Source organism: Gambusia affinis, linkage group LG06 (genome assembly GCF_019740435.1).
Source record: "Gambusia affinis linkage group LG06, SWU_Gaff_1.0, whole genome shotgun sequence".
Classification (NCBI taxonomy): Eukaryota; Metazoa; Chordata; class Actinopteri; order Cyprinodontiformes; family Poeciliidae; genus Gambusia; species Gambusia affinis.
In genome coordinates, this window is record NC_057873.1 from 3427759 (window position 1) to 3441605 (window position 13847).

General features: G+C 41.0%; 1 protein-coding gene across 3 annotated transcripts in view; it reads right to left on the reverse strand.

Moving 5' to 3' along the window:
* Positions 1-2715: 2715 nt before the first annotated feature.
* The window catches only part of nova2 (NOVA alternative splicing regulator 2), a 96428-nt gene continuing 85296 nt past the window's right edge, over positions 2716-13847 (reverse strand). For all 3 annotated transcript variants that reach the window (XM_044120087.1, XM_044120089.1, XM_044120090.1), the window contains one exon: positions 2716-11996. In XM_044120087.1, coding sequence (XP_043976022.1) covers positions 10974-11996 — 1023 coding nt within the window. In that variant the 3' untranslated portion in view covers positions 2716-10973. The remainder of the gene's footprint in view (positions 11997-13847) is intronic.

A 13847-nucleotide genomic window follows, 5' to 3' on the forward strand; every position in this document is an offset into this window, starting at 1 on the left:
ATCAAAGGTCAACCAGATTGTCCACGTTTACAAAAATCAAAAGAAATATGTCGAATCAACAGGACTACCTTTGTGCAGCACCAAAATTTGTGCTGCTATGCTTGTGCAGCACACATTTATGCCTGTGCCAGAGGTAATCAAAGCTCAACTAGCCATCCACATTTACAAAATCAAATAAAATCTGGTGTTAACTATGCTGCGTTTCTGCAGCACAAATTTTTGTTTTAAAAGCAGCATAAACTTGAGGGCAAGTTTTAAACCCAGTAGTCATTAGTTCACATTTATAAAATCAAATTAATTGATGTGAATAAACTGTGATAGGTTTGTGCAGCACCAAAATTTATGCTGCTACATTTGTGCAGCACAAATTAAATTTTGTGTCGCTGCCATTTTAAATTTATTCATAAATGTTTCCAGAGGTCACCACAAATAAACAAGCCCATCCATACTTATTAAATCAAATAAAATATGGTGTCGATCAACTGTGCTATAGTTGTGCAACATAATTTTTTGTTTGTGCTGCTAATTATCAGAAATTAGTATTTTAAAAAAATGGTATTCATATGCCTGTTCAATTTACTGTGCTAAAAGTCCCAACAAATAACATACAAAACAAAAGGCTAACATTTCACGACCTCCCACTTGGCATCTTGTGTCCCTCCTCAGGCCCATGACCCACACTTTGAGAACCCCGGCTTTACTGGGAGCTTCTTTTCAACTTTCTTGTGCTTTAATACTAAATTTTCTTGTCATAACAGGACAACATTTTAGTTGTACAAATGTAGCACAATCAATTTTGTTTGATTTTGATCTTTGGTGAACTCTATTTCTTTTTATCTTAATTTTAATGGCACAAAAAATTGTGCTGCACAAACACTGCGAAGTCGATTGACACCATATTTCATTTAACTTCATAAATGTGGACTGGCTGGTTGACCTTTGATGGCCTCTGGAAACATTTATTAACATCTTAAAAAAAAAAAAAGGGACAAACAAAAATTGTGCTGCACAAACGAAGCACATCAATCAACGTAGCGCAGTTGTGACATTGTGTAGGACAACGTAGCGACTGGTTAATTTCGTAAATGTGGATTGGCTGGTTGATCGGAAACATTTATCAAAAATCTTTAAAGCAATAGCAGCACAAATGAAAGTTGTTGCAGCACAAACATCTGACACAGATTTAGTTTAATTTGAGGAAAGTGGGCGGGGCCGACGTCCCTCGGGTTGGTGTGAATGTTTTTAGCTCACACCAGCTAGCACTCGGTCCCACCCCGGACTTGCGATGTGTTACTGTGATGATGCAGAGTGTGGTGGAAGGTGAAGAATAAGACAACGGAAGACAGGTGATGCTAAAATGAACATTTATAATGACTGCTGTTGCTGTCGCAAAATAAGAATCCTTAAAAAAAGACCTCATATATATATTAGCACTAGTTTGCCCACTTCACTGGTAATCCACAAGTCAAGAAACACAACTCACTAGGTTTTTTTTTTTTTTCGCTTTACAAACACAATGCTACAATTACATTAAATATTCAATAATCTTTAAGTCAGTTAATGAATGTTGTTAAAAGCAACCACTAAGATACTAAAAAATAAAAACAAAACAATAGTATTAATTCACCTTTTTTTTTTCCAGTCATTCCCTTTTTCTTGTTGCGACGTTATTTATTAATAGTATATCAATAATAGTCTGAGAAATAAATAGCTCATGTGGTGTTGTCACGGCGATGGGGCAGGCAGCATAAATCAAGAGTGGAGCTGAGAGCAATGCAATGAAATGGCGGGAGTCGAATTTATTTCCAGAAAAAAATGCAACATGGAGATATGATCTGACATTTTCTTCTTCTTTTTTTTTTTTTTCCCACTAATGGCGGTGTTTTAATTTTTTTGTAATGATGATATATGTAGCTAACGCTAATAAAAACACACTAACGCCACTACAACTCACTGGTAGGAAACACATCAACAAATGCACATCGAGAATGGCGTTTAGCTAGCCGTCAAGGTTAGCGGTTGCTATCTGAAGCTAACAGGGAAGCTAACAGTGCACACAGGAGGTAAATCAACACTAATAACAACGGCACAGGGCAACACTAGCAGAGCCGATTAAAGATTACACTACGGGCGTTCAGGAGTTTCTCTCTTTATGCTGCCGGCCCCTTTCTGCTTAACACGTTCTCTCTTTACAGCTTGGCAAAAAACTCTGACAAAAATATTTACAATGAGAGAGAGAGAGAGAGAAAAACGTGGAGAAACAGTTGCTTTTTATGCGTTTTTTTCTTTAAGGATCTTTTTCTTGCTTTCTTTTTTTTTTTACTTGTATCTCAGAGAAATGTCCCCCAATGATGAGCAACAAACAAACAAACAAACAAAAAAATAATAATAATCCAATCATATCAGCTAGCATTGCACAGTCTCAAGAGAGGTTTTGGGGATGGAATGGAGAGTTATCGTCCAAACAGTTGGATGAACACAGAAGTGGGGAAGGAAGGTCAAAGTTCATGAGGAAGGGGGAGAGGAGGAAGGGGTGGGGTGAAAGTTCAAAAATAGTTCGAGAAGACAGAGGATGGGCTGCGCAGCTGACGGTGCGTAAACACTCCCCCACACACACACCACGGTGTGTGATCTGGATGTTAAACGACAAACGGAAACAAAGAAAAATAAAAATAAAAATCATCATTAGAAAGAAACAAAATGGAGATTTTAAAAAAAAAATCTTTCCCCATTGAGAAAAAACAAAAATCAAATGGAGCGAGAGCGATCACAGAGAAAGGAAGAAGGAAGGAAAGAAGGAAGGAAGGAAGGAAGGAAAGGGGGAAATGGCACACAATCAAAATGGAGTCCAACAGGCTGAAGAAATGACAGAATTAGGAGGAAAAAAAAGAAAAGAAAAAGCAGCTGGCATGAGCGGTAGTAGCGCCGTTTCTGTTTGGTTTTTGGAGTAGGAAGGTAGCCGACCTGCAGAGGGGTTAATCCTGGCCGGGTTTAGCTTTGTGGAGGGTGGAGGGTGGGGGGAGGTGAGGAGGAGGAGGAGACAGGTGGTGGTAGGTGGGGCAAAAGGTGCCGTTCAGTTGAGGCGTCATGAGCGACATCATGTTATGAGGGGCGGAGCATGCTGGCTTCATGGGTGCTTCCAAGATGGATGTCCAAGACAATACAACTCAAAAAACGCTTGGAATGGTAGTAGTAGTAGTAGGAGGAGTAGTAGTCACTGTTTGTTTTTTTTGTTTGTTTTCCTCTCTTTTTTCTATTTTGGCACTCGAGAGAAGAGATTCGTGGGAGGCGACGGAGGAGAAGAAAAGTGTGAGTGTATGTTTGGACGAAGAGGAGGAGGAGGCGGAAGGAGTGGGCAGTGAAAGTGCACAAAAAGGAGAGCATGGAGTGTTTTGTTTGTGTTTATGTGTGTATGTTTGGAAAAAAAAGGGTAAACAAGCTACAGACAGAAAATGGCATTTTTTTTTCTTTTTTCTTTTTGTTAAAACAGAGTCGGGTTAGAGCATACAGTACAAACCAAAAACCAGGAAGGTAAAGAGACCAACAGAAGAAGAAGAAACTGAAAAACAGTGATGTGACAAATGCAGTCTACAGTTGCTGCTGGTGTTTCAATGGGGACCGAGTTTCCTGTAACACACCGTGGAAAGCAGGTTTCTGGAGGTAGGTGGAGTGAAAAGGGCAAAAAAAAAATCAGAACAAGTTATGACCTGTTGAGCAGGTTAGGAGTTAAACTGGCTACACATTTGGGAAATTATGATTCATCGGCTTTCAACAGAGACGGACATGAGGAGCATGCACATCTAAACACACAGAACACGGATTAATGCTAAACATCTACAGTGTTCTCACGCTCAGCCTGGCCCGTCATGCAGAGTCAGCAGAGTTTAGTGCAAACATTTAAAACCTCATGGCAATACTTTCTGACGGGACGGTAAGACGGCCATGCTGAAGCCAACAGAGTGAACACAGGAGGCGCCGGGACTCAAAATACTTCTTTTATCTGGAAGTCAGGAAGGCGTTTACCAGAGATGCACCGATCTCAGCCGACACCGATCACGTCTGGGTTCCTTTCTTCAAGGACAGAAAACCCGAGAAAAAAACCTGCTGCAGGTTTTCCTGAAGGTGGCTGATTACATAAAAATCGATTTTTAAAACGTTGTAATACTGTTAAAACAGGACGAAACGGCTGAAAAACAAATTGAACAATTATTGATTAGTTTCTTGTTTAACCTTTCCTGTTTTCCAGTTTATTTTCCAAACAACTTTAAACTGCCAGTTACTCAGCAGGTTGTTGCTAGGTAACCAAAGGTGTGGGAGGGGCGCAGGGGGACTTGTAACTGCTTCTCACCCAGTTGCTAGGCAACCAAAGAGCGAGCGAGTCGGGTGATTCCACCAACCTAGCTGAGCTAGCCATGAGAGTTTTAGCGGCTAGCGTGTTTCCTTTGCCTTTATCTCCCAGAATGCTTTGCGGTTCTGGATCAGAGTTTAAGAAATATCGAACGTTTTATCAGATGTATTTCCTATCGATTTTGATTACCTGTCTATCGCGATACATATTCTAGTAAAATGTCAGAGTTGCATCATTAGCTTAGCATTGTTTACAAAAGAGATTCTGCTGAACGGAAATATTTCTGCAGCACAAATCACATCATGGAAACTATTGTATTACACTATAATAAGACAACTGATAATCAATAAAGTGTAATAATCTGTGCAATATATCATTGTTTAGGTCTAAGTATATAAAAAACAGTAAATAAATACTGTATTATTATACTGCAAGACTCCTGAACCTTTATTTAAACTCTAAACATTTCATGTCAGTGTTTACAGCATGAAGAAATTTCACTTTTCTGTTTCGATTTATTAAAATAACGGGAAAATATTGTCCGGTTCTGATGACCGGATCGGTGCATCCCGATTAAAACCAGAGGAAAAACGCCGACGCATGAAGGGAGTTTTTACTTCCTTCTCTCACGCCGGACCTGGATTCCTCCTGCATAACCAACTAACTGCATAAACTGATGAATTAATGCCAAGATAAGCCAGAAATTGAGGGAAAAGGTGAATAAAAAGACTCCAGACATGACGCGTCAACAGGTTAGTAATGTTAGAGTACGAAACCACACAGAAAAACACATGAGAGCTCCTGCAGCAGTTGTGAGAAAAGTGAAACTCATGAAATGATGAGAACATTCGTGGACAATCTCTGTCTAGATTTGTAGCTAAATCCTAAGAAATATATAGATTTTTATGTGCGTTTCAAAATGTTTAATCCAAGCTCGCTCAGGAGGTAAGAAAAGAAAGTTTGTTCAAAAGCTTTGTTCAAGGAAGTCAATTTAAACTCTAAAGATTTCCTCTTCCTGTTGTAGCAAACATGTTTGTTTTAAAGCAGCTGCATGGAATAACAACAACAGTTTGAACGTAAAACAATATCAAAATGCTCTACCCTTATCGACATGCAGAGATTTGTTTCAGAAAATCAACAACACACACTGCCTATTTTTTTTATTATTTGTTTTTCTTTTGTGTTTTTTTTCTTCTTTTTTTGTCCACGCTTCACTTTGAATTCATGCAATATAGACGTGCAAAAAAGATAACATCTATTTCCACAAAATACATTTTGTTTATTTATTTTTTTGTCGTAGCTATAAAAGGTTGTATTTAAGAATGCTATCTTAGTCACATTTTCTTTAGCATGACGATGCTAAGCTATCGCTATGTTGATCAGTCTAGCCCCAGAGTTGTAGTAGTGCTGTTGCATTCTGGGAGGTTGAGTTCCCAGAGGGTCACCTAACACTAAGATGGCGGTTCCTTCTTTAGCAGGAAGGACAAAAAAATGAAAGTTATAGTGAGGTGTGTCGTCTGTTAGCCTAGCTAGTTCTTAAAAACAGATATGGGGACTTCACCCTTACTATAAATAAGTTTCATTTGGCACTTTTCACATTTTCTTAATATAAAAGGAGGTCTCTTATTACCTAATGTTTTTGAGTCAACACGTTTAGAGTTTTAGCTCCTTCAAGACATGTTTGGCACAAAATTAACTTATTGTCAGCGTCTAACATTTATTTTTACACCGTCGCTTCAATCTCGCTGCTCCAGCTGAAGGACAGGCTCCGATATGTTTTCGTCTTAGTACATCAATTATTAAATAGCAGCATTTCCGCAATAAAAAAAAAAAAAGAAAACAAAAAGAAAAAGATGTACTTCTGTAAACCTATCCAACATCTACGGTTTAACGCTCCAATGCGGCAGACAGAGGATAAAAGACGGGACAACACGATATGCCGACGCCAGTATTGCTTCCAGTACTTGTCACATTTTTATTTCAGTCGCCTAACGTTGAGAAAACTTAAAGATTATTCTAAGGTTTAACCAGTGAGATGAAATATAAATCCTCTCTTCATTAATAATAACAATCTAAGCACGTCTCCCGCTAAAAGATGCTGCACTGCATGCATGTTTTCTGCATATTGCACGTTCAGTCTATAAATAAACCGTTTAAAATCACAAATTCCAGTGAGTTTGACATTTTTTAAATGTTCTGATTATTTTGCGTATGAAACGCATGCAGCACAGTATCTGTTCACTGAAGAACAGGAGCAAAATCTACCAAAGACATCCAGTCAAACCCGAGTCAAGATTCTCCCTGGTGATATGTGTTTGTGTCCGGCGGCGTGTCGGGCCAAAAGGAGGGCTGCATTCCCCACAAAAAAACTTTTCTGGAAAAAATAAGAACATTTACGGGTCTGAAAAGTAAAATGATTGCAAGAAAAACAAATTCAAGTTTAATCTCTGAAGTTTTCTAAAACTTCTGACTGAGAAATCAAAAATTTTCTAGAAAAAACCCCCTGAAATTTTACATAGAAATAAAACGTTTGCAGATATTGAGTTTGAAAAATCACCAATTTGCAAGAAGAATCTCAGAAGCTTTGAAATTAAGAAAAGTAATTTGGAGATTTCAAAAGTCAAACATTTTTTAATTTTGAAACTTTTCTCGAAAATCTGATTAATCTGAAAACTTCTGAGATTTTTCTAGCAAATGTTTGACTCAAGCTGATAAAAGTGAAATTTAAATAAATAAAAAAATTCTAGAAAATTTCTTAAATTCATCTCAAAATTTTAGCTTTTTTCAATCAAGTTTTAAACTTCTCAAATTCAGACTTCAATATTTTTTTTCTTGAAAATTTCTAAAATTAATCACTATTTTTTTTTCTGGCAAAGTTTAAACTTTGTTAGATTAACCTCAAAATGAGTTTTTTTAATCAAATTTCCAACTTGTTTTTCCTGAAACATTTCTCAGATTTTCAAACAAATGTTCAACTTTTCAAACTCAGAAACTTCCTCGTTTTTCCCAGAAAATTTCTGAAATCAGTCCCAGATTTTCCAGGGTTTTTTTTTTTTGTCCTGTTTTCTGGTCCACATGGCCTCCAACACGCCGCCGCAGTTTGTGCAAATGGGCCTCCAGCTGACCAGCCGCTGCTCTGAGCTGCACCAGCGTTTCCTCCTGCAGCTCTCCGTAGGCGTGGCTCTCTGCAGACTCAATCTGAGGCGTTTGCCGGGGCAAAGCAGCAGACATGCATCGATCGGGGCAAACAGCAGACATAGTCACCCATGGAGCGATGTGTTAGGAGGAGAAGGGTGTCAGAATGGGAGTGCACTGGGAAAGAGGAGGTGAGCGGAGTGTGGATGGAGTTAGATGGGAGTAAAGAAGCCTCCTTACCAAGTCGTGGAGATTAAACCCTCACTGGCGCTCCAACTGAGAACGACACGTTCGCTAGCAAATCTGATCTGGGCTCAGATTGTTGTTGTTGTTTTAGCTTAGTAAAAAAAAATAAAATAAAATAAAAAAAACACACCCCCTCCTCAGTTTTAGCGTTTGGACTTTAAAACTCTGAGCTGCGTTGAAGAACTGGTTTGATTTGATCCGGTTTCCGACCCGGTTTCTCCCTCAGGACTCGGATATGACGACTTCTCCTGACGTTTCAGATACGTGGGTTTGTTTCGTTTCGTTTCCCTGCCATCATGTTGCCGTCTGCAGCACGCATCCCTGACCTCCAGCAGGTCGGGACAGCGGCTCTCTAGCTTCACAGTGCATTAAGACAAAATAACAAAATAATAAGAATAATTCAGTGTACTCCGATTTGCTTAAAAAAAAACACAACACAAAATATATTCAACACAATAAACAACAGCATCTTCAGCAGCCTACAGCGGGCAGTAAACGAACGGGAGCTCTGCTCCCCGGGTGCGTGTTGGACGTCTGCCCTTTAACCTCTGACCTCGTGGCAGTCGGACGGGCGAGTTTATCTCCTTTCACTGATATGCATGCTGCCTTTTGAAGAACAAATCTGCGCGCAGATTTATCGGCGGCCCCCAGACGAACGACGTTTCAGTGTTTTAATTTAGTTTTTGTTTCCGCGTCTCCTCAGTAGTCGGTCCGAAGTGCTCTGGCTGGATCCAGTTAAACTGAAACAGGGGAGGCGGGTTTGGAAGACCACAGGGCCGACATCGGCTCGTCTAAACGACGCAGTTTCAGCTGCAGCGGGGCGGGATAATGCAGCTGCACCACAGCGCCGATAAGCCCCCTGCTGGATTACAAATGTAACTGCAGGCTGCGCCGAACGTGTGACGGATTTCCTTCAGCGAGCGAATGTGTGTGTGGAAATTTGGTAGGAAAATTTGGCAATTTTGAGCTTAATCTCTAAAATTTTCTAGAAAAAAAAACTTGGAAAGGTCAAAGATTTGGTAGAAAACCTCAAATTCTGAGACCTGAAGATTTCTAGAAAAATCTTGTAAATTTCTAAGTTTCAAAAATCAAAACTTTTCAGCTTTGGACTTCTTGAAATGTCAAACATTTCCGTCTTTGTCCGTGTTTTCTTCCTCAAAATTCCTGAGATTTTTCTAGAAAATATTCAAGTCTTTAGATTTTTTTCCCCAGCAATTTTCTGAGATTCACCTCCAAATTTTTAAAAGTTGAAAATTTGATATAAAAATTTTAAGATCGCAGAAATTTCTAGAAAAATCTTGAAATTTGGTAAAGATTCTAAAGTCAGAAAGTTTTGACATCTGAAACTTAGAAATTTTCATGTTTTCTTCTCAAAAATTTCTCAGATTAATCTTTAGATTTCTCAAGATTAATCTCAAAAGTCAAAAATTTGGTAGAAATTTTGAGATCTCAAATTTTCTATAAAAAAGCTAGAAATTTGAGTTTGAGTACATTTTTTCTTTGACTCTTTAAAATTAGAAAAGTCAAAAATGTTCATCTTTTCAAACTCAGAAATGTATACGTTTTTTTAAATATCTTGGCTAAATCTCAAAATTTCAGTTTTTTTTTTTAGCAAATATTCGACTCAGACATTTCCATGTTTGTTTTCTACCAAATTTCTGACATTAATCTCAAAATATTTGAGTTTTCCAGCAAAACTTCAGCTTTTCAAACTGATGAGTTTCCAGGTTTCGTCTAAACGGTGATTTTTAGTTGCAGCGGATGAAAACTGGACGTTTCTCTTCAGCTACAGACAGCAGATATGATGGATTCTCCTTCAGTGGCACCAGATTTGGTGCTGTGACGTTTCCTTTCAGCGCTCGTCTGTGTGTGTGTGTGTGTGTTCCCTGTTCTGCTCTTTGACTGGATATTTCTCACTCTCGTGTGTAAATGTTTTCTCACTCTCGGCTCCCTCACTGGACATAAATAAGACATATATTACACTATTTGACATTACTATTCCTCTTACATGAAAACAAAACCCAGAACAAAAAGTCTCATTTACATTCATGTCAACCTGAATTCAGATTTAAAAAAATTAGACTGCGCTTTGAACGGGCGATGTTATTAATAAATAGCGACAGTGGTGGAGATTTCCTGTAGCAAAACGACAGTAGCTGCGTTTCCAGTCAACATACGACGGCGCAGTTTGACGTTTTGAAAATAAATTTTCATTTAAAAAAAAAAAAAGTATTTTTTTTTCCAATAAAAACTGCAAATTTTTTACGAATCACGAGTCACATGACCAGCAACCGGATGCTGATTCTCAAAAACAGGAAGTAGTTTTTTAATGACTCATCACGTTTCTTATTTAACTGTGAAACTGGCGACAAAATGTTTGCGCACATTTGTGGCGGAAACGCAGCTACTGTCATCATTAGTGTTATAATCATTATTGTTGTTGTTATACTGCAGAGACGGTTCTGCAGCGCTGCACCGGTCGCGCCTGCGTGTGTGTGTGTGTAAGTGTGTGTGTGTGTGTAAGTGTGTGCGCGCGCGCGAATGAAGAAACGCCCGCACGCTCCTCACCGAGAGTTGAGGACGTTTCTTAGCTTACACACATTAAGCTAAAGTTTGCAATATTTCTCTTTTTTTTTTTAAACCGTTAAAAAGGGGAGGGGCTGAAGCGAAAGGGGGTCGAATTAAAAACGTAAATAAAATCAAAGTAAAATCAGTTTGAGGATGCGGCGTGTGGGCTGGAGGGGCCGGCGGCCGGGATGGGATTTTGGAGCGTTGCACCCTGTAAACACCAACCCTCCGCCTCACCCTGACCCTGGTGACCCTTGACCCCCGCCGCCGCACTCTGTAGCCTCCCAGTCTAAATGGAATTGAGCTCTGTCCACACAATACACAGACAGCTTAATTTACTGAACAAAAAATAAAACAATAAAAAAATCCCAAAGGTCAAGACGTTAAGTAATAAAACCTTATTTACATTTTACACATTTTTTTCTTGGTTTTTCAGCGTAATAACTCGCTCCCCCTCCCCTCCTCGCCTTCTCAGCACATTTTTGCTTGGAGTCAAAAAACTTCCTCTTTTTTAATATAGAATACTGAAAACACAGAAGAAAACGGCGCAAACGATTCCTTCCGATATTCTTTCTCTCCTCTCCTTTTTTCCATTCTCCCTTTTTCTTTGCTCTCCTCCCCCGAAGCCCTCATTCCTTTTTCACTTTTCCTCCTCATTTCCGGGCGGCTGTCAGGTTTAGCCCACTTTCTGTGGGTTGGTGGCGCGGACGCCCTGCTCGTAGGTGATCCGCTGACTGATCAGGTACTGCGCGGCCTGCGTGGCGGCCTGCGACCCCGTGATGGTCACCTTCCTGTTCCGAGTTCCCGGGATGAACTCGCCTTTCTTCGAGATCTGGATCCTGGCGCCGGTCAGCTCCTGGTACTCCACTAGCGTCTTCCCGCCTTTCCCCAAGATGGCGCCGACGAGGTTCTCCGGCACGGCGATCTCGACCACTTCCTTGGCTCCCTCTGCTAGCTTCTCCGTCGCCAGGAGGGACGACGCCACCAGAGGCGACGCCGCGCTCAGGTAGCCGTTGGTGGCGCCGGTGGCGGCCGCCAGTGACCCCAGAGAGAGGCCTCCCAGGCTCCCCACGGGGTGCGCCGCGCTGGTAGACGCATCGCTGGCATACGACGCTAACAAATTAGCCGCCGCGGCCGCTGCTGGGTTGGCGTTAGCCGCTACGGCGGCTAGCACTCCGGAAGCGGCGGCGGGATTGAGCCCCAGCCCCAGAGAGTTGGTGTTGTAGCCGTAGCTGGCCAGGGTGTTGAGCGCGGAGGTGATGGCGAGCAAGTCGTTGCCTGAGAAGCTGGACATGGTGGTCGGGAACGCGCCGACTCCCGCCAGGCCCGCCTGGCCCAGCAGAGAGGAGGCGGTGGCGGCTGCAGCGGCCGCCGCCGCCGGCATCACCTCGGTGGAGTTGGCGTACGGGGAGCCGGTGGGGTTGGAGTTGGCCACCGGCCCGGTGATGTTGGAGTAGGAGATGTTGAGGCAGGAGGAGCTCTGAGGGTCTTCCTGGATCTTCTGGATGATAATCTCCACGGCTTTGCGGTTCTGCTCCGGCTCGCCACTGATGGTGACCACACGCTCCTGCAGGTTGATGCCCTCGGGCTTCTGGGATAGCTGGACCCAAGCCCCAGACTGCTCCATCACCGCCTTGACCGTAGCGCCGCCTTTGCCGATGATGAGGCCGGCTGTGCTGTTGGGGACAATCAGCTTGGCCTGTTGGGAGGACAAGAAGACAGAAGAAGAGTTGGAACAGGAAAATATTTTAACCGCAAGTCCAAGAGACGTTTCAGCGCAACGCGCAAGATCCCGCAGACAACTCGCTAACGATGACTAGCATTGGTTTTAGCTGTCAACATAATGCGCTAATTATTAAATGTGCTTTTCTACTGATTGTCAACATTACCACAACTAGATAACAAGTCAGGAAAAAGCTTTAATTAAGAAAAATAATATCCAGGAAGAGGGAAGTAGCTCGGTTATGCTAGCTTGACTATGAGAAGGAGAGGAAGCGAAAAAAAAAGAGAGGGAGAAATGAGAAAAGATGAACGATGTCTGAGAGGTGATGAAAAGAAAAGGACATTCAAAGTGTCACTGGAGCCTGACGTGGAAGATTACAAACCATCTGCAGCATTTATTATTTTTTAGTATTTTTATGGTTTTGCTGAATACCAGAGTGAGGCAGCGGAGGAGAGGCAGGTGGAGGTAAACAGAGTGGGAGGGATGGATGGATGACAGAGAGAGAGAGAGAGTAGAAAGAGGAATGCTAAAGAGGATACTTCTGTGGAGAGAAAAAAATAAAAAAATGAGTAACACCGGCTCCCAGGGGTCAGTGTTGCCATGGAAACACAGCTCCGGCATTCAAAGGGTAGAGAAAAAGAGAGCGGGGCCGACGAAGCGCCCAGAAAACCTGAGATTCTGAGCTGCAAATCTAAAATTTACACAAAGAAACTTTTGATTTTATTTTAATTTTAATTCCTCATCCAGATGCAACACTGAGATCAGCTGAGGTGGAAAAGCGATCGCAGCAGAAACCATGAGAGTCCAGAAAAAACAACATATTTTACTGTTATTTAGACACCATGAACAATGAAGATGATAACTTATGAACGGCATTACAATAACTGGACATTCCTTCAAAATAAAAGGCTTACAAGTTGGTAGAAGCACCGAAGGAGGGGCAAAAATATAACATTGTTTTTTGAATTTCTATTGAAAAGAATAATAAAAGCATCCACAGTGAAACATGGTGGTGGCAGCATCATGCTGTGAGATTAACTGAACACTTCTTCCCAGATCCCTTTTCACCTTTGATCAACAACCTTCATAAATCTACATGGTTTTATTAGAGCCAATGCAGATAAATAACAAGGAAATTTCCACCAATCAATCTTGTGGAAATTTTGAGATTAATCTCAGAAATTTTCTAGAAAAATCTTGGAAATTTCAGAGTTTCAAAAGTAGGAAAGTCGGTTCTGTTAGCAAATTATTTCACTTGTAAAAAGAAATTTTTTTCCTTGTTATTAGTGAAATAATCTGTCAGTGGATCTAGAAGAGGGTTGCTAGGTAACGGGCTGGGCTTGGCTGGGGTTGCTAGGCAACGGCAGAATATTCAACCAGTGAAACTTGAATTAAAAAAAAATAAAAAATCAATATTAAGGAATTATTGATTTAAAACCAGCTCCTACATTTTGATGAGAAGTTGTTTTTAGTGTATTGACATATTTGCCCCGTAGAGCAGACAGAAATACTCGGTGAGGTTTTGTGTGTGTTTGTGTGTGTTTGTGTTTTGCTGTGAATTGTGCAGAAAGGCGGCTGTGACACGCGTCTCCACTGACGCCTGCAGAGAATGACGCATGTCTGCTGCAGCTCCGACCTCGCAGCCGAGGAAAAGAAGCTCTTTCTGCTTCCAGAGTCACAAACAAAACAAAAAATCACATTTCACCTTTAAACAGGTGCATGTTGTGAATTCCTGAGAGTTTTGAGTAATAATGAGTAAAAATAAAGCGTGAAGATAAATTATAAAACATTAACCAGTTAGCCTGCTTAAATTAGCGCTTGATTTGT